Source organism: Hemicordylus capensis, chromosome 4 (genome assembly GCF_027244095.1).
Source record: "Hemicordylus capensis ecotype Gifberg chromosome 4, rHemCap1.1.pri, whole genome shotgun sequence".
Taxonomy (NCBI): domain Eukaryota; kingdom Metazoa; phylum Chordata; class Lepidosauria; order Squamata; family Cordylidae; genus Hemicordylus; species Hemicordylus capensis.
Window position 1 is genome coordinate 28,504,114 of NC_069660.1, and position 20,548 is coordinate 28,524,661.

A 20,548-nucleotide genomic window follows, 5' to 3' on the forward strand; every position below is an offset into this window, starting at 1 on the left:
GAGTTGTCTACAGTTATGAGAGGGCTAGTACATGTCTCCCCCTCCCTTGAATGTCTATTTGGAAACATCAGTTACCCGTTGTGACATTTTTAATGAGCTTTTTGCAGATACAATCTCTTGTATTTGAGCTGGACTACAGTTACTGCAGAGTCTATAGTGGAGGTATCCAGAAGCGCCTGTTGTGTGGTTAAATTGGATCAATTACAGTTTGAGACTCCTGAGGATATGGACAAGTTACTTGGAACACTTCACGTTAACCATCTGTCCTCTCGACCCTTGCCCAATATAGCTTCTTCAATTTAGCAGAGAGGTTATTGGAGAGGGTTTTGTTATCATCATCAGTGCTTCTCTGAAGGAGGGCAGGGTGCCTCTGTGTCTCAAAGAGCCAATTATTAGACAACTTTTGAAGAAACCTGCACTGGATCCCTCAGAATTAAGCAATTACAGTGGTACCTCGACTTACGAAGTTAATCCATTCCGAACGCACGTTCGTAGGTCGAAATTTTCGTAAGTCGAAAAGCGCACCACAGAGGTCTGGAAACATTCGTAAGCCGAGGAAACCGCTTCTAAAAATTCGTAAGTCGAGGAAGCTGCATCTAAACCGGCAACGACTTCCGGTCATTTTTGTCGTTCGTAAGTCGAAAACTACGGATGTCGAGTAGTTCGTAAGTCGAGGGACCACTGTATATGCCTTGTTTCCAACATCCCATGGTTGGGCAAGGTGACTGAGAGGGTGGTGTCTTGGAGGAAGTGGATTATTTGGACCAATTTCGATCTGGCTTTTGGGCGAGCTGTGAGGTCAAGACAGTCTTGTTGGATGATTTCCAATTAGGAATTGACGGGGGGAATGCGACTGGCCCACTCCAAACTTGCTACGCCCCTGGTGTTGATGTATTAATGGTTTTTAGATTGTGAACCACTCGGGGACTTTTGTATGGGGTGGTATAGAAATGTACTAAATAAATAGGGAAAATAAAACTGAAGCAGCAAGTTTGCTCTAATGAACTACATAGTTTTAGAAAAAAGATTCTCAAGAATTCATAATAGGTGTATACACACCCACACAAGCTAGCTATTTAAAGGTTCCATTTGAAATTACAGCAATCAATCACAAAAAGGGAATATAGATGCACAGGAGTCTCTGGAAGATGCAGAAATCTCTCAGTTTGAATAAGATGATCCAGTAATAATACACGCTAACAGCTAATGGGACACACACAATACCAACAAGGAGAAGCTGGTAGTCTAAAGTAGTAGAGTTAGGACACAGGTTTACCAACCCACTTGCTCATGGGAAGAACTAGACCATAATGGAATGATCCTATTTGCTCTACTGTGCTTCTGAGAATATTTGGAAAGAGAAAATCTTTATTCTTCATTTCAGCCTCTCAGGATCAAGGCATCTGTCTCATGCTTGATGGCTGCAGAGCCCACACCAGGAGGAACAGCTGAATCAGCCAACACAGGAGCAGCAGTTGTAAGGAGGACGCGGCACAACACCCATGCTGCAAAACAGCAGACAGCTGCTGCACACAGCATGCTTGTTCCAGCTCACTGAGCTAAACAGAACTTAATTCCTAGTAACTGAGCTAAGGACTGTATTTTTAAAGTCTTCTTCAAGATAAGGCAGTGGTGGTGGTGGAATGGAGAAAGGAAATGCCCGTAGAGGGCCAGTAAGAACAACAAGAAAACCTCAATATGGTGGGTTAGAAAGCCTTAGTCACATGCTGCTGTTTTCTTAGAGAAGGAAGCAAATTGAAAAAGGACGAGATAATGCCTCTCGGAAAACATCTGACTAATACAGAAGGAACAATACTGTCTGTATATATGCATAGTGCTGCTATCTGGGTTTCTACTACATAAAGTCAAGAGCAAACTGACTGACACTTGAATACATTTATATCAAACCTGAGCTGATTTTGAGGGCAGAAGCCAAAAGACCTTTATTCACGTACCAAATTCACCTTTCCATACCACTAACCATTGAAAAAGCCTGCCTGAATAGGATCAATAAAAATAACTTCATCATACAAAACCATCATAAACACCCAATTTATACATCAATTTCTTGCATATATTTTTCCTTTGTCTACATAATTTTGTGTGCAGAATTTGAGAATTTAGGGTACAGGTGCATCAATCATAAGTGCTCTGCGGGAAGAAGTTTGAAATCCTGGGTTACAGAACCTTTTCTGTTTGTTCTAAAAAATATATTTAAATCACAAACTTGCCCAAATCAGTGACTCTCTCACTTGGGGAATAATTTGGCATTTTGCCACATCCCATGGAAAGCTAGCACAACACTCTTCCATTCTAGCTTCTCCATCAATTGCCAACAGGAAGGTATGTTTTCAAAAGAAGAATTAAGTCAAATATAAACTTTGATACTTTTGGAAGAAGACATACTACTGAATGAATAAGTTCCTTCATTATGTGTGAATATTGTCTTCTGCAATTTGGGTTTATGTGATTAATGCCATACAATACAAAAGAAATGGGTAAGCGCCTATTCAGGTCCAGCTAAGATAAATGCTATATTCTCAACAATCTAATTAAACTAAACTGATATATAGGCTTTTAAACAGGAGTGATTAATATGGAAATAAGCTGACAAATCAATATGAGAACATTTTATTTATTCTCTGAGCCAACAGACATGCACTTGCTGGTCTAGCTGGCTGAAGGAGGAAAATGCATGCCTGTGTGCTTATTGCAGCAATAAGTAACTCGTGGCCAAAGAGCTCAGTCTGGCCCGCAGGGTTTCCTATCTGGCACCCAAAGCCAAACTCCTCCCCCGCTCCCCGTGAGTTAAGGCACAAGCAAAGGGTTCTTTTATTGTTTTCTTCCCAATGTGAACAAGCACAGAAGCTTTTGCAATGACCCCCTTATATTGTGAACCCTGGAGGCATGGAAAGGGCTGTACTGTACAGCCTGTACAAGAGTGTGTATAAGAACAGTTGCTTATGTATTTACATGAGTAAGTCATTCATTGGATCAGCCTTGTAGTTACAGCTTTGGAGGAGCTGTGGGGAACTCTGGGCTCATGTGCTGCTTTCTCCTCCCCGTTCCTCATGCAAAAGGGTAGGAGATCAGAAGCTTCTGCTCCTTGCTTGAATTCAGCTATGGTTTGCACAAGCCACAGTTTGCCCTCAAACCAAGATTGAGGGACAAGAAAGCAAGCTAGGGTTTGCCCACAACTTGAAGTGGAGGATTCTAATCTCCTCAACTGCAAACGAAAGGGGAAGGAGCAGAACACTCCTTCACTGAGTCCTATAGTTACTCATGGCAATTAATTCATTCCAAGCATATAGCTTTTCAAAACCAGACAAGCTAGCCATCCTGTGATGCATTTGTGGGCAAGCAAAATAAGCATGCAAGCACTCCCGCCCCCCACCAGAAGGCTGATACGAATATGATGAATATTTATATAGCAATAGCAATAGCAATAGCACTTACATTTATATACCGCTTTATAGCCAGAGCTCTCTAAGCGGTTTACAATGATTTAGCATATTGCCCCCAACATTCTGGGTACTCATTTTACCGACCTCGGAAGGATGGAAGGCTGAGTCAACCTTGAGCCCCTGGTCAGGATCGAACTTGTAACCTTCTGGTTACAGGGCAGCAGTTTTACCACTGTGCCACCAGGGGCTCTTTATAGCACTTTTCAGCAAAAGTTCACAAAGCTGTTTACATAGATATAAATAAATAAAAAGGCTCCCTGTCCCCAAAGGGCTCACGATCTAAAATAAACATAAGAGACACCAGCAACAGCCACTGGAGGAATTCTGTGCTGGGGATGGATAGGCCAGTTGCTCTCCCCCTGCTCAATAAAGAGAATCACCACTTTAAAACTTGATAGACAGTTTTACTTGAATAATATAGTATCAGCTGACACTTTCGGTTTCAGCATGCTTTATGTCATTTATCCTCACAAGCACCCTGTGAGGTATGTCACTGTTCTCATTTTTAGACTAGGAAAATGCACCCCGATCCACAGATCTGTTTGGCAGTATGAGCAGCAGTTTTCACACCCAGCATGGACTGTCTCTGCCATACCAAGGTAATTGGCTATTACTTCCTTTTTTATGTTTAAAGCAATCATGGATTTATTCAGCACTAGTTTCCATCTTCTAATCTCGATAAGTGATTTCCACCCCCCACCTTCAGAGAACTGCAAATGTTTAGGGTAATTACTCAGCATTTGATTCCTGTAAGTGATGGATGACATTATACTGCACTTCTCATCAGCTATATGAACAGCATGTATAAGTATTTGGAAAATAATTACATTCTAACCTACACAATAAAGTAAAAAGAGAATGTCTTCAAAAACCAGCATGAATAAAATGCCAGGAAGTTTTTAAGCAACTACAGGACACATCCACTTTTCAGTAATCTTCAGTCAGCAACTAAAAGACAGGAAATTCATATGTTAGCATCAAGGATATTATGACCAATTTCTGTCTTACACTAAAGATCTTCTAAACCAGGGATTCTCAACGTTGGGTCCCCAGATGTTATTAGACTTCAGCTCCCATAATCCCCAGCCCCAGCGGCCTTTGGTTGGGGATTATGGGCATTGAAGGCCAGCTGCTATTTTAAATTGTGGCTCTACTTTTATCAACTTGGTGCTGCTTAATACTGCAACTTCTAAATAATTGTTGGTGGCAGACTAATGGTGCAAAGGCTCTTCACAGAAAGTGCCCCAGCAACATTTAGTAATCCAGAATCGCACCACATTCTGCTGGGGGTGGGGGGTAGGCAGCATTTTCACCGATCTACACTTCCCCCAGAAGTGCCATCTAATCAGAGGTAAAGGTAAAATGTGCCGTCAAGTCAATTTTGACTCCTGGCACCCACAGAGCTCTGTGGTTTTCTTCTGGTACAATATAGGAGGGATTTACCATTGCCTCCTCCTGCACAGTAGGAGATGATGCCTTTCAGCATCTTCCTATATCGCTGCTGCACGATATAGTACCAGCAACCTTTGAACCAGCAACCTTCTGCTTGTTAGTCAAGAATTTCCTTGCTGCGCCACTTAAAGTGACCTAATCAGAGGTACACACCTAAATAATTTTTTAGCCTGGACCTAAAGGCCTTTGAAGCCCTCACCCTGCTGCAAATTAAGCATCATCATGCTCAGCTGGGCGACCACACCACCCTGGACAAACTAAAGAGGATTTAGGGGGCCCCAGGGGCTGTGGAGGCCCTGGACTTTAACCCAGAAGTCCAGGGTAGAGTGCCTCTGTATCTAATGCATGAAAAGTGTCCCTGAAAGTGAAGCAGAAAAACACAAAAAGAGAAGGAAGAATAATCATTTAAAATTGTCTTCCATGCATGTGCAGTAATTCCCTGGATTACTAAATGCTGCAGAGGCGCTTTGCACTCAGCACCTCCACACCATTTGTGCAAATATCAGCTGCTATTGTTGAAAGTTGCCTTGAAGCTGCCTGCAGCAAAAGGCAAAATATAAATACAATAAATGGACTTTGGTTCAAATGCATGTGCAGCCATGAATAGTCCCTCAGTCCAAGATCCCTATTTGTCATGATTGCACTCTAACGTCCTTGTGCAGTCAGGACAAACACTCGCTTTCTACTTTATAAAGGTAAAGTGTGTCCTCGAGTCGGTGTCGACTCCTGGCAACCAAAGAGTCCTGTGGTTTTTCTTTAGTAGGAGGGATTTACCATTGCCATCTCCCGCGCAGTACGAGATTATGCCTTTCAGCATCTTCCTATATCGCTGCTGCCCAATATAGGTGTTCTACTTTAAGTAGAATATAATATAAAGATGTTATACTGGGTTATACACTGTGTACGTGAGTGTGCACACACTTGGATTTGTTCTGTAGTGCTCATCAGTTTCAAGCTGCAAGGTTAGCCCATTCTTGTAATTTTTACACAGAAACAATAGTAGGCCTTCATTTTCTCATTCTCATACACAAAATGTTTTTGTTCCCCAAAATTCTTCTGTAAAGAGAGCTCTCAGGATCACTGGGGGGCAGGGAGTCTTAGCATGGTGTTGCCTAGCACACTCTGCATTACCAGTTTAGTGCAGCATTTGGCTTTGTGGGCACTATTCACAAGCACTTGTCTTGCTGCTTATTTTCAGATTGCTAGGAAGGCATAACACCACTATAGGTATAATGAACATTACATTAATGTATTTTCTCTGTGTAACAAAATATTAATTCTTTTCCCATGCAAGGGATTAAACCAAGTATCAGTAGGCCTCTGTATTACTTGTGGTTTAATCACCATAAGCTTATTATAGAATATAATCCTGTTTCAGAGGTATATGGGGAACAGATGATAAAAGCCACTTACTCCACTAACCTCAGGAGGTCTTCTCTAAAGCAAGCAGAATGAGCAACTCTGTGCTCACTGCCCAGCTGGACTTATTCCCCGCCCCACCCCGAATTGTCAAAATCTCTTATATTTACTTGGACTAAAGTACAGCTCTTTGCCTGACACAATAACCACCAATTTAATTAGTATGGCAAGAATAATCTGTCGCCTGTATATGTACAAATTAAAATCAAGTTCTCATTCTCTCTCTCTCTTCCTCACACACACACACTCTGAAGTCCAGAACTGATGTACTTCACCTAAAAAACAACAGCTATTCACACCAGAGCTTACTATCAATTTATTCAACTATCGAAAACTAGAAATCCCCAGAACTGAAATAAGAGACCAATCCACTATGGAGCTCCTTTATATACAGTAGTCAATTTCTTCAATGGATGTGGATTCTTAAGGCATTCTGAGAGAAGAAACCAATATTGAAACAAATTATTAATTGTAAATTTTCTAAACTAAGAGGGTGTATATATACACACACATATACACAAGTCACTTAGGATCATGGACGTTACATAAAAGTTCACAATACTGTGTTTAAGCTTACCAGCTTTCCATCCTGACAGCATTGCAGTTTTCATAGATCTATAAATGGAGGGTGGGGGAAACATCTAATTTTTCTTATTTTAATACACATTACACTGCACCTGTTCTATATTTCTTACAGCTGATGGGTAAATTCCTGCGTATTTTAATCACAGCCACAAATGCTGGACAACTGTTTCAAAGCATAAGGGTGATGAAACAAATACAGCTCAATACAATGGAAAGACTTGACATAGTCCTATACACCATGCACGTTATGTGCTAACAAGAAAGTTGATTTGGGGGTGGGGTGGCATACATACAGCAAATGAATATGAATTATATTAACATGCATATATACCCTGCTAACTGGGCAAAGAAACACCTTTTATTTTATTTATTTATTTATCACATTTCTATACCGCCCAAACTTTCATGTCCGGGGGGCTAACATAAGACAAATAACACACATAAAAAGTTAAAACAATTCAACAATTTAAAATCAATCACAAAATTAAAACCAACACATTTTAAAAAGCTGAGAAAGCTTGGTTGAAAAGATGGGTTTTCAGATGTTTTTTAAAGATTGCCAGAGATGGGGAGGATCATATCTTAGTAGGGAGCACATTCCACAATCTCGGGGCAGCAACCGAGAAGGTCCGTCTCTGTGTAGCCACCAGACAAGTTGGCGGTAAATGGAGACGGACCTCCTCAGATGACCTCAATGGGTGGTGGGGCTCATAGTGAAGAAGACACTTTCTTAAATACCCAGGGCCTAAGCAGTTTAGGGCTTTATAAGTTATAACTAGCACTTTGTATTTTGCCCGGAAACCTATTGGCAGCCAGTGTAGCTCCATCAGCAAAGGAGTAGTGTGGTCTCTCCGAGATGACCCAGAGACCAACCTGGATGCTGCATTCTGAACCAACTGAAGTTTCTGGACGACTTACAAAGGCAGCCCCACATAGAGCACATTACAGAAGTCAAGTCTGGAGGTTACCAACAGATGTACCACTGTTTTGATGACACTGATCTCGAGAAACGGGCGCAGCTGGCGTATCAGCCCAAGTGGGGACTCTCTTCTCTTTAGGAGAATGTTGTAACTGGAAATAAATTTAACAACTTTAAAAAAGTTATATATTGTATCCAATTACAGCTGCCTTGAAACAAAATTTGTTTAAAAATCTCAGTCAACATTTTGAGCTGTTCTAACAAAATGATAGCAACTATTTGTGGCAACAACTCACAAACATATGAAGCTGCCATACACAGAATCAAATCACTGATCCACCTAGCTCAATATTGTCCGAAGCATAAATTGCATGTACAGCAATAAAAACCCAGCTAATAAAAAAGGAACCAAGAAACAATCCAAACTCTAGAGAGGAACCCAACACAAGGAGGTGCTTTCTCATCGCCATCTTGGCACCACCCCCAGCTCAATATTGTCTGCACTGACTGGTAACAGCTCCCCAGGACCTCAGGTACTCTTAGCCCCACCTGAAGATACCAGGGACTGAACCTGGGTCTGTCTGCACATGTGATAGGGAAGAGTCTGGACTGGCTCGGGCAGCAACAGGCAGGGCAGGGATCAATTCCTTTTAAAAGCAGGTCCTTACCTGTTCCTCTGCCACCCCACTGCTTTCCTGGGTACGGACCCCCACTTTCCAAAAGGCCACATGTGGCTACAGCACTGCTCCACAGCAGTCAGCACACACATGGCCATTGCCGCGCACAGGCTTCTGTGAGCAGTGCAGTTTTGGAAAGCAGGCACCGTGCCCGGAAAAGCAGTGGGGTGGTGGAGGAGCTGGCAAAGGCCTGTTTACCTGCTTCTTAAAGGAACCAATCCCTGCCACATCGAACTGGTTAGAATTATAGGTTATGTATATTTTGTAGGGATGTGTACGAATCAGCAGATGGCTGGTAAGGCAGCAGGCGGGGTTACCTGTAAGCAGGAGGGAGGGTGCCCTAACCCCCCCCCCATATTCACCCCGCCAACCAGTGTTCTCTCTAATTTTTTACATCTGTGTGCGGAATGAGTTTTGTTCTGGGTGGCAGTATCAAGGCAGTGTGTGCACATGTGCATTCAGAGTGGGACCCTTCCTGATTAAATCTGAGTGGGATCTAAAATTAACTGAGTGGACATCAAAAAATGTGTGAGCACACACACAAGTGCACACCTTAGAGGGAACAGTGCCGCTGGTGCAGTGTTGAAAATAGCTGGCTGCCCCGGTCAGCATCAGACTGGAAGTGGCCTGTGTGCGTGTGTGTGCGCGCGTGCACGGCAGCAATTTTCGACACAGCGCCAGCAGGGGAAATGTGGCTGGGGGTGGTGGTAAAAGCACTCTCCCTCCTGCTTAAAAGGTAATCCCCCCTCCCGCTGCCAAACCGGTTCAGAGGTCCAGAAAAGGGCATACGAACTGATTTGTGCACATCCCTAATATTTTGCAGTGCTCCTGGGCTGAAGAGTTTGGCATCATAGCATTTCTCTTTGCTGGTAATAGGGTACATTTCACTGCCATTCAGAACCATTGCAGAAAACAAAACCAATATAAAAAGGGTTATGGAACATCATTTAATAATGGAATTTCTACTATCTTCACCACAAAAGAGGGTGCGAGTCCCATGGATGCAATGGATTCTGCAACTAAGGACAACCTGCCAGTAAATTTTAATGACATTTTTTTTCTTTTCCCATTTCAGGCATAGGTTAATGCTGTGATGCTGCACAGGAAAGCCTGTGATGCTATTTCCTATGACACTGTATTTTCTGTAATATAAAAACAGACAGCCTCTATGCCTATCCTTCCAGCACTAAATTAACTTAACAACCAAAAACCTTCAACATAACCAGCATTAATTACAGTGAGGCCTGGACAAAATAAATAGACATGCATAAGTGCTACTACAAGAAAGCATATAATTTTAAAGAAGTAAGAAATGTGCAACTGAACACATACAGATTTGCAATAGCCAGGCTCATAGAATCAATATAATGTAATGGGTAGAATGCTAGAAGTGGACCAGCCTAGGCAGCAAGGAAACACCCGTCCCTCTTTCACTCACCCTCCCATTTTTTCCTTCATATTTGAAGGCAACATTTGCCTTTAAACTCCAGATGTTGACGAGAGCCATGTCCCACTTAGGAGCTTCCCAAAAACATCAGGTGGCTGCAGCTGGAAACAGAATGTGGGACTAAGTGGGTCTTTGGTCTAATCCAGAGAATGCCATCACATCACAGGACTCTATTAGCATCCTGTTCATTTATCTGAATCATGTAAATATAACATAAATAATGAGAAGGCACAAGGACAAGCTATATATCTATATGAAATCGTTTGTGCAAAATAAAGTCATACTTAGCAATGACAGATATAGGTATACAGATGTAGGTTGAGTATGTCTAATCTGGACAATTGAAATCCAGAATGCTCCAAAATATGGAAACCACCACGGCGTGCGCCCACAGCACCGACTCATTGTGGCTGAGTGCCTCATAACAAAACAAAAAACAAAACTGCTTAGCTCACTCGCTCACTTTGATGCTAGAGATGAAGGTGAGCGGGGGAGAACAAACCCGGCAGCTGGAGCAGCAGCCTCTGCCACCGCTGAAATGTAAATTGGGAATGGGAAGGGAAAGGAGCGAAGGGGGATGAGGCAGGGTGGGATGATAGGGGTAAGCCACCCTCCTCCACTCCCTGCTCAGTTTGGCACCTGCTCTGTTGGTGTCTGTTGGTGCCTGTTCTGTTTTGTAAAGATACAGTACAGGGTATAAAATGCCATGTTTGAGTCTAACAGGACCAGCAACATTATAGCATTGAAAAACTTTTCACAATTAGTTTTCATTACATTTACAGCTAGCTACCTGTAGTTATCGTAAATGCAATGCTTATTTGTTTTTATACTTTAAATAAAACCTTTTATATATATATATATATATATATATATATATATATATATATATATATATATACACACACACACACACACACACACACACACACACACACACACACACAGTGTACAGTAACCTTTTGTGTTTAGACTTGGATCCCATGCCCAAGATCTCTCTTTATAGTATGCAAATATTCCAAAATCCGGAAAAGTCAAAAATCCGGAACACTTCAGGTCCCAAGGAGTTCGGATAATGAATACTCAACCTGTACCAAATTTTGCATACAAAATCCTGCTACTGAAATTAGCTGAATGCACTGTTTTACACCAGAATATGCTCAGTGAAAATTTAAATAATTGGGGTGGTGGTGGTAATTTTTTGACAATATTCTGGATATTGTACTTCCAGGTTACCTACAGATACCAAATTCACCAGAATATGCTCAGTGAAAATTTAAATAATTGGGGTGGTAGTGGTAATTTTTTGACAATATTCTGGATATTGTACTTCCAAGTTACCTACAGATACCAAATTCTGCATGAACTAAATATTCAGATACTGAATTCTGCCACTGAAATTAGCTGGATGCACTGAATTTTACATCACAATATGCTGGGGAAAAGGTTTATTTTATTTTTTGTATGTTTGAAGAAAAATTCTGAATATAATCATGTTTTAACTGTTGCTGTCCAAAAGATTTTTAACACTCAATCAGATCAATTAATTCCAAAATGACATCTAGCCCAAGAGAAGAAGAACCTTCTGAGATTCAACTTTACTGTGATTTAAATTTGCCACACATGGTAATTATTCAATAAAATGTATACTGTTTGAAATTTCAAACTATTTTTACTTCCCTTTTGCAAACACGTTAACACCGCACTTCATGACATATACAGGTGGCCCCTGAATAGTGGTCTTGTTCAGTTGTGGGCCATCTCCCTGTATACCAATTTAGCTATCATGAGGCGTAGTTTCGGTTATTCATCCTTTTCTACCCGACCCCACAACGGAACTAAATTGGTATATAGCTTAAATAGCCACTCTCTCAAATTCTCAATTGGTGCGTGGAGAGATTTAAAGAAGCGGGCTGCTTCATCTAATCTTGCTTCTTGTGCCACTTCTTTAAACTTCCCTGTGTGTCAGATGAAAAGAAGGGAGAATTACTATTTAAACTTTACACCTTCCCACATTTCTCAGCTGATGTGTAGAGAGGTTCAGAGTTTAAATAGCCACTCTTCCTGTGCAAGCTGCTTCATCCACTCTCATTTCAAGAGTGGATTGTTTAGCTAAGGAACCTAACTCTATTGGGGGGGGGTAGGTCAAGCACTCTAGCATTGCAATTTCCACACCCACAATATTAGAGAGACTCCTGGATTTCATTTATTGAACTGTCTTAGCAGTGTAATCTATGCAAAATGACTTTGCTCATTCAATAACGGGCCTCACCTATTACCAGCGTGGTGTAGTGGTTAGAGTGCTGGACTGGGACCAGGGAGACCTGAGTTCAAATCCCCATTCAGCCATGATACTAGCTGGGTGAATCTGGGTCAGTCACTTCTCTTTCAGCCTAGCCTACTTCACAGGGTTGTTGTGAGGAGAAACTCAAGTATGTAGTACACCACTCTGGGCTCCTTGGAGGAAGAGTGGGATATTAATGTAAAAATAAAATAAATAATATAGAGCTACTTGGGCCTCCCTCTCTCCCTGACATACACCTCCCAGACCAAGCCACAAAAGACAGGAAAATGCCATTTTTGCAGGTAGGTTCCAGATATCACTCAGACTACCAAAAAAAGAAAAAAAATCCAAATCCTAGGAAAATTAATGTTCCAGAAAACATGGAAACACTCTCCTAGTAGAGAGCACAGACACTGATACCTCACAGACCAAGAAAAAGACTAGAGTCACAGAGAAAGATGTTCATAAGCTTGCAGCCCTTTTACAAGTATGTGTACAAAGAGCCCAAGTCTATACTATGTTGGGATACTGAAGGGAAAACACAGAGATAGAAGATATATTTCATAACGAGTATAATCCATTTCCAGTATAATCCCAGATGGGACAAGTCACCACTTTTCTTAAGTAATGTAGGAAGAGCTTGTTATCTGAAAAACTGTCCAAAGTATAGGGTTTATTACATTTCTCCACATTTCGTAATATTTAGGAACATATTTGCATGTGGCATTTCAGTTTGGAGAGGATGAGTCACCCTAGCTTTGAGCAAAAATGATGAATTCATTTTAAAAATAAGAACCCATTAAAATTAACACATTGGAAAAGTTACAGGCAGATTAGAGGGTTGCTTTCAAAATTAATAGGTCCCAAACCTCCTCCACTAGATTCACAAAGATTTTGAGACGCAAGTTTCCAAAGAACACATTCAAGTAAAGTGCTGGTTTCCAATTGAAAAATACATCCATTCCAGTACCCAACACTCTAGGCCTGCCGAAAATTGTGGCCATGAGTAACAAAATTACAGTACAGTAGTTCAATTTGTATGTCTTTAATCTTTTACAGAATCCAAAGTTCTTATTTTCAAGCAGGCTGGCTTCTACCAATACAGATCTTTCTGTGCCCATGTAACCCATGCAGGAATATCTTGCCAAAACTACATCCAACAATAACAATATTGTTCTCAAATGTTAATGGGGTTTGGTATATTTGAACACCTGTATCAAGAAGTTAAAAGAGAACCAGTCAACATTTTAAAAACAGCATTTATGTCTGACACATCTGATGTTGGCAGTCTTGCATTTTATATATGATACTCTTAGATAACATCTTGTAGAGTTTATTAGAGCTACAAAAGCATGTTTGAGGGTTGCATATTCCTGACAGCAAATTTTAAAAATCACAATAGAATTTGCTTAATTTTTTGTTTTACCATCATATATTCAGAACTACCTCTGCACCCACAAGGCTTAGGAAGTTACAGAAGAGTTGCTACTTGGGATTCTCAGAGCCCACGGTCTGTAACCAGAGAGTCTTGCAGGTTGCACAGCCCACAGCTTTCCTGCCTCTACTCTTCATATCCAAGTTATTTCCTGTTAGAGACAACAGTAATGGTTGGTTAGGGCTATGACTGGGAGTTCTCTTCATAACCCATGCCATTTCCAGAGAGCCCAAACTTTCCCCAGTTCAACTATTGCTCAACACCTTTCCATCCTGAAAATGAGTGATCTTCATTACAGGTGATATGCCAATCAAGCTAACAATCCAGGAGTGACAGATCAGCCCATCCTTGATGAGATAGCACTCCTCTTGAGAAGGGCTGGTTTGCAGCTTCAGAGTTCTCCAGGGCTAGCATTATATCAGAATATTCTGGTGTCTGCTGTGGTCCTAGAGGGTTTCTGTCTCTGGCAGATCTAGTGATGGCCATCTACGCACTTGTTATATCTCAGCTGGATTACTGCAACATGCTCTATGCAGAGCTCCCTTAAAAGACCCTCCAGAAACTTCAACTGGTCAAGAACACAGCTGCTGAGGTTCACACAAGTCTGGTGCCTTTAAGCACATTACACCTGTACTGTACCACCAACATGAGATGTCAATTTGTTTCCAGGAGCAATTCAAAGTGCTGGTAATGACCCTTAAAGCCCAAGGGCTGCACAACTTCGGCCCTTTTGCAGATGTTGACCTACAATTCCCATCATCTCCGACTATTGGCCACTGTGGCTGATAATTCAAAAACAGCCAGAGAGCTGGAGTTCTGCATTTATTCTTTATTCATCAAGCTATGTTGGCACATTCTCTTTCTCTTCATGTGCCTTCTCCGATTGGCTCTTGCTGGCCGCAATTCTAGAGATCGTGGCCCCTAGAACTGTGGATGATATCTTCTGTCCATTTCTAGCCATTCTTTCAGGTCATCCATCCATCCCTTCCTCATCCTCTTGATCTTTTTCCTGCTAGCATTAGTTGTGGTATTTGATATTTTACTCCTCTGAGGACATGTCCACAATATTCCAGTCTGTGTCTCTTGATTGTATTATCTGTTTATGTGTTTTTGTTTTTCGGTACATTACTTGTTAGGATTTAAAAAAAAAAACAACAGACATGAGGCATCATTTTTCACTTGTCACAGACAAGTAGGCTAGTGGATTTCCTGAGCCCTGAGTGTCATCTCCATCTGACAGACTAGCACCCTTTCTGCCAGTCTTTGTCAGTGTGTGAAGACACCTATTTTGGCAAACATCTTATACAGGTGAAACTCGGAAAATTAGAATATCGTGCAAAAGTCCATTAATTTCAGTAATACAAATTAAAAGGTGAAACTGATATATGAGACAGACGCATTACATGCAAAGCGAGATAAGTCAAGCCTTAATTTGTTATAATTGTGATGATCATGGCGTACAGCTCATGAAAACACCAAATCCACAATCCCAGAAAATGAGAATATTACATGGAACCAAGACGACAAGGATTGTAGAATAGAACAATATCGGACCTCTGAAAAGTATACAGTGTACTGTGCTTGATTGGCCAGCAAACTCGCCTGACCTGACCCCATAGAGAATCTATGGGGCATTGCCAAGAGAAGGATGAGAGACATGAGAACAAACAATGCAGAAGAGCTGAAGGCCGCAAATGAAGCATCCTGGTCTTCCATAACACCTCAGCAGTGCCACAGGCTGATAGCATCCATGCCACGCCGCACTGAGGCAGTAATTGCTGCAAAAGAGGCCCAAACCAAGTACTGAATACATATGCATGCTTATACTTTTCAGAGGTCCGATATTGTTCTATTCTACAATCCTTGTCTTCTTGGTTCCATGTAATATTCTAATTTTCTTGGATTGTGGATTTGGGGTTTTCATGAGCTGTACGCCATGATCATCACAATTATAACAAATTAAGGCTTGACTTATCTCGTTTTGCATGTAATGCATCTGTCTCATATATCAGTTTCACCTTTTAATTTGCATTACTGAAATTAATGGACTTTTGCACGATATTCTAATTTTCCGAGTTTCACCTGTAGGTGACCTGTAGATGTTTTACTGTTAGTGCCTCTCGCTATAGTATCATCTTAATGTTTTGACTGAATGGTTTATATCATTTTTAAGCTATGCTGCCATGAACCTATTTAGAAAAAGTGCAGGATACACTTTTTAATAAACATTTACGTACTGGACACATCATTCATCCATCCCGAGACATGCATTACCTAAGTGGTACATCATGCTTGTTCACAAGCTAGGGCTCCCATTTCATTTGCTAACCTTATTGCTAGGCCTGTCTGAGATTCACCAATGGAGGAGTCCTGATTTGTACTAACTGCCAAATGTATGCATACTCCATGCCTAGTTTGACAAACAGCAATGAGATGGAAGGTGTGTTTCTGGACCACGTCACTCCAGCTGGGAACTTAGACTTGTTCAACACACCCAGGAGAATGAGGTGAAAGAATGGACTGTATCAGCTGGAGCCATACATGAGCCGTATGGTTTCAGTGTTTTGGTTTTTTGCAATCTTGGGTAATTTCTTGGTTTTTGAACTACAACTCCCCTACTCCCCAGCCTTTGGCCACTGTGGCCAGGGATGATGGGAGCTTAGTCCAAAACCATTTTTTTTTTTTTACTTTAGACTGCAAAAAATCAATCTGAAGTAGCACAGTCCTTTTTATCACCACATTCTGTGAATTCCCCCATACCCCCCCCCCCAAATTTCCTCCACAGAAACCTAGATGTCAGAGATAATTGTTTTAGCCTTATCTTCTTCCTGATAGCCTAGTTGTCTGTAGAAATCTTTTCCAAGGAGGGAACATTTTATCAAACAAGACCTTGCCTGCAATCTGAAGAGGTTCATCAGCGATTCAGGTTTACTACTTCATCTGCCGTTTCTGAGAATTAGACCCCGGCTGCCTCAAGAAAAGTAGTAAGCTATTTAAGAATTTTCCAAGACATTGGTACAGACTGGAAAACAGATTGGATTCTTTGCCTTTGTCCTGGGCATCCTTCCCAAACTCCTATGCCCTGGAGAATTTGTGGCAAACCATCTGGCACCCAAATGCCAGAGTACTTCCACTGAGAACTCTATGTCATATTCATTCTTGTCACAGTGTGTAACATGAACACAGAATGAATATATTATTCTTTTTGGGGTGGGGGAAAGTAATTCTTGTTTTTAAAATTGCTCCTCAAATGCTCAATTTTCACTGCTTCATAGAATTACTGCTGAAATCAGTCAAATATAGTTCATCTTCATTGGAAAGAGGAAAGGGTAAAACTCAGTTATTCGCATTCAAGTGACTCCATAGAACACATGATGAGAAAAAGGTGGGTCATAAAATGCACTAAGGTTATATGATCCTGTCATGGAATGATGGTGTAACCTCTGCCAGAACATACATCTCAACACAGGAGTTGGATGTTCCACTTACCACTCTCCCCAAAGGAAATGAGCATACAAGACAATGATTATAACTTGCCATTGCAAGCTTATAAATAGCCACTTGACTGGGAGCCTGTGGCAAATAATCACCAGGCAGAGAAGCCTTTGGAAACTTTTCCGGCCAGTGATGTACCACACACACACGTGTCTGTATATTGACTTGTACGTTCACACAAGTGCCTATTTTAGCGATCATCACTCAATTTACATTGAAGGATAAGCACTGTTATACATATTTATGTACATATTTCCCAGACTATCGGAAACACCTATATCAGGCAGCAGTGATATAGGAAGATGATGAAAGGCATCATCTCATACTGCGTGGGAGATGGCAATGTTAAACCCCTCCTGTTTTCTACAACACCCACCCCCCCATGGCTCTGTGGTTGCCAGGAGTGGACACCGAGTCAACGGCACAACTGTATCTTTTACATATTTATTTATTTTGCATGTTTGTGTACCACCCACTACCAAAGTCTCTAGGCAGTTTACATGAACTAAGATTGCAAAGCTCTATCCAAGGTACAATGAAGTAGCAAGAATCCACACTCCATTTCAGGCTGGACAACAAGGATCTTTATTGCTCTTAAAATCTTGGAAATCAGTGGCAGAAAGGCAATAAGCCAAATTAAATCAAAAATTGAAATCAAAAAATAAAATAAAATAAATAATAAATAAATCATGTGCCATGGCAAAGCTACAAATTAACAGAAAGTGTGCAACTGACAGAAGCCCTATTCTGTTAGTCCAATCGTAGGATGACAGTAAGAAAAGTTTCAATATCAATCACTTCTGGATTCTCTAACAATTCATGCTAGAAAATAAGTTTACTACAATACTGCAAACGGTATGCTAGGGCTGTACAAAAAAGTTCAAGTAAAACGATTCCTGGCACAAGGGTTTACAGGTAGCATAAAACAAGAGTGCAGAGACAGATATACCAACTAATGTGGGATTTAGTCCAACAGTAGCTGTTTTGGACTGGCATCCATAATGATCCTGCTAGTTCCCCAATCTAGCGGAGACAGGCATAAGCCCTACATGTGCATCTCATGGTGTCCAACACGTTAGTTATTTATATATATATATATATATATATATATATATATATATATATATATATACACACACACACACACACACACACACACACCGTGTTTCCCCGAAAATAAGACAGTGTCTTATATTAATTTTAGCCCCAAAAATGCACTAGGGCAATTAGCGGTACATCAGAAATTACGGCTAGGTCTTACTTTCGGGGAAACAGGGTATATATGAGAAAGAGAGAGAGATGTTTTTCCTGTCGGGTCTGATGTCGTCAAGCTTGTGTGCTGCTGGCTCACTTGCCCTTTCTGAACTGAAATGGGACTTTAGTGACCAGTCTCCCCTCCTACTAAAGAGTGAAGTATCTTCGTAAACATGGCTACATGTCTACACCACCTCCAGTCAAGGAATACATTCAGGACTGAATGGAAGAAACAAAAGAACAACTGTTGGGGAAAACCTTACCACAAGACCGGGAGAGCTGGTCTTTTGGTAGCATGACTTGTCCCCTTAGCTAAGCAGGGTCTGCCCTGGTTGCATATGAATGGGAGACTAGAAGTGTGAGCACTAGAAGATATTCCCCTCAGGGGATGGAGCTGCTCTGGGAAGAACAGACGGGTCCAAGTTCCCTCCCTAGTATCTCCAAGATAGGGCTGAGAGAGATTCCTGCCTGCAGCCATGGAGAAGCTGCTGCCAGTCTGTGAAGACAATACTGAGCTAGATGGACAAATGGTCTGACTCAGTATACGACAGCTTCCTATGTTCCTATTAAGGTAGTTCATTTGAGAGCATTCCATCTGAAAGCACCCCACGACTGGCAGAACAAAGATGAAGGGAGAAGATTGGGCTAAATTAAAAATAGCAAAGAAATGGCTACCATAGCAAAGCGTTCAGAAAAGATAAGGTGACTGAAGGAGGGTTTTGCAAACGAAGAGGAACGATTTGAAAAAGAGAAAGCTGGCTTGATAGCAGAAAGCAGGGTTGGGGGGGGGGGAATGCCCCAAGAATAGTCGCCATGTAACCAAACACCAATGAATGTAACCTGTACACAGCTCAATTGAAGGGCTAGATGAATCTAAATATTTCCAAGCTGCTGCAGAGTGTGTTGGTTTATTTCGGACTCATGAGTACTGGCTAACTCTAGCTGAGATGAAGAAAGAAAGTTACATTGTGACAGTTCAGTTCCATGGTCTATTTAACACCTGACTGCTTTACCAAGTCTGGTGTTAGTGAAAGTTAAAATGTTGTTCAGTGGCACATGTACTAGACAGAGAAAATATCCAGACATATTTCTCTCCAAGGCCAAGGCACACCTGTGTTTATTATTGACCTGAGCTGAACTTGAATTTGCTGTCGTGTAACAATTTCCCCCAGAATAGTCATACATTCTGAAGTACTTTCCTAAATATTTCCTAAAATGTGCCTTTAAGAACTTGTGCTCACAAGTGATGTGGCACACTAGTACAATAAGCAGCAATATTATGCAAAGCACATGGAATAAGAATACCAAGAGCACTGAATCCCTTTGCAACCACCTTGACCTAATTTATTTACTTTTGCTGACATAATTTACCATCCAAACGTTACTACACAGGATAGTCACACTGGTTTAATACATTATGCAAAGTCACTTTTTGAGCACTGTGCCTGCACAGTATCTTGTGTTTCAAGGGCAAAATAGCAAGAAATACAAAACAAGAACAAAACCTGTTACTCTGACTTTAGACACCACATAAACACATAGGAAGATGAAAGCTAGGGGCAGAAGAAGAGGAGGCGAGGGTGAGAGAGAAAGAGAATGAACACCCGCCCCCCGCCCCCCAACACACAACCAGGTCTTCAAAGCCCACTGAAATGAATGAAGAGTGCCTAATTCTGCCTAGAATTGCAGCCTTAATTTCTAATTTTAATCAAGAAAACATACCCATATTTCACTATCTTTAAGTGTTTTTTGGGTTTGTTTTTTTAATAGTTCTCAACCCTTTCTAACACAACCAGAGGGAAAGACATTGATTTAGCGACTTTTCCACTCTCCAAGATCCCCATGGCAAGGGATAAATTCATTCGTTAATTGTCCCCATAGAATGAATAGTAACAAAGCCTAATATTGATTTAGCCTGGCAGCATATGAACTGAAACACCATCAATACCCATTAAAATAAACCTTACAAAACTCTGTCCAAAGAGAGACCCATTAGAATATGGAAGAGTGTACTACTCCACTCAACCCAGCCCATAAAAATACTATCTATTCACAAACACACAAATCCCTGAGGTAGTAAGACATTGGTATATGCTTAAATATAATTTTAAAAGATATGA

At 41.1% G+C, this 20,548-nt stretch overlaps 1 protein-coding gene across 2 annotated transcripts in view; it reads right to left on the minus strand.

Annotated features, from left to right (window-relative positions):
* Positions 1-20,548, minus strand: part of PTPN1 (protein tyrosine phosphatase non-receptor type 1) — a 93,880-nt gene that overhangs the window by 71,087 nt on the left and 2,245 nt on the right. Inside the window, exon 2 of one of the 2 annotated variants that reach the window (XM_053247614.1) lies at positions 13,671-13,830. The exons of the other annotated variant lie outside the window; for it this stretch is intronic. Coding sequence (XP_053103589.1) covers positions 13,671-13,676 — 6 coding nt within the window. The 5' untranslated portion in view covers positions 13,677-13,830. The remainder of the gene's footprint in view (positions 1-13,670; positions 13,831-20,548) is intronic. 2 annotated transcript variants of the gene reach the window in all.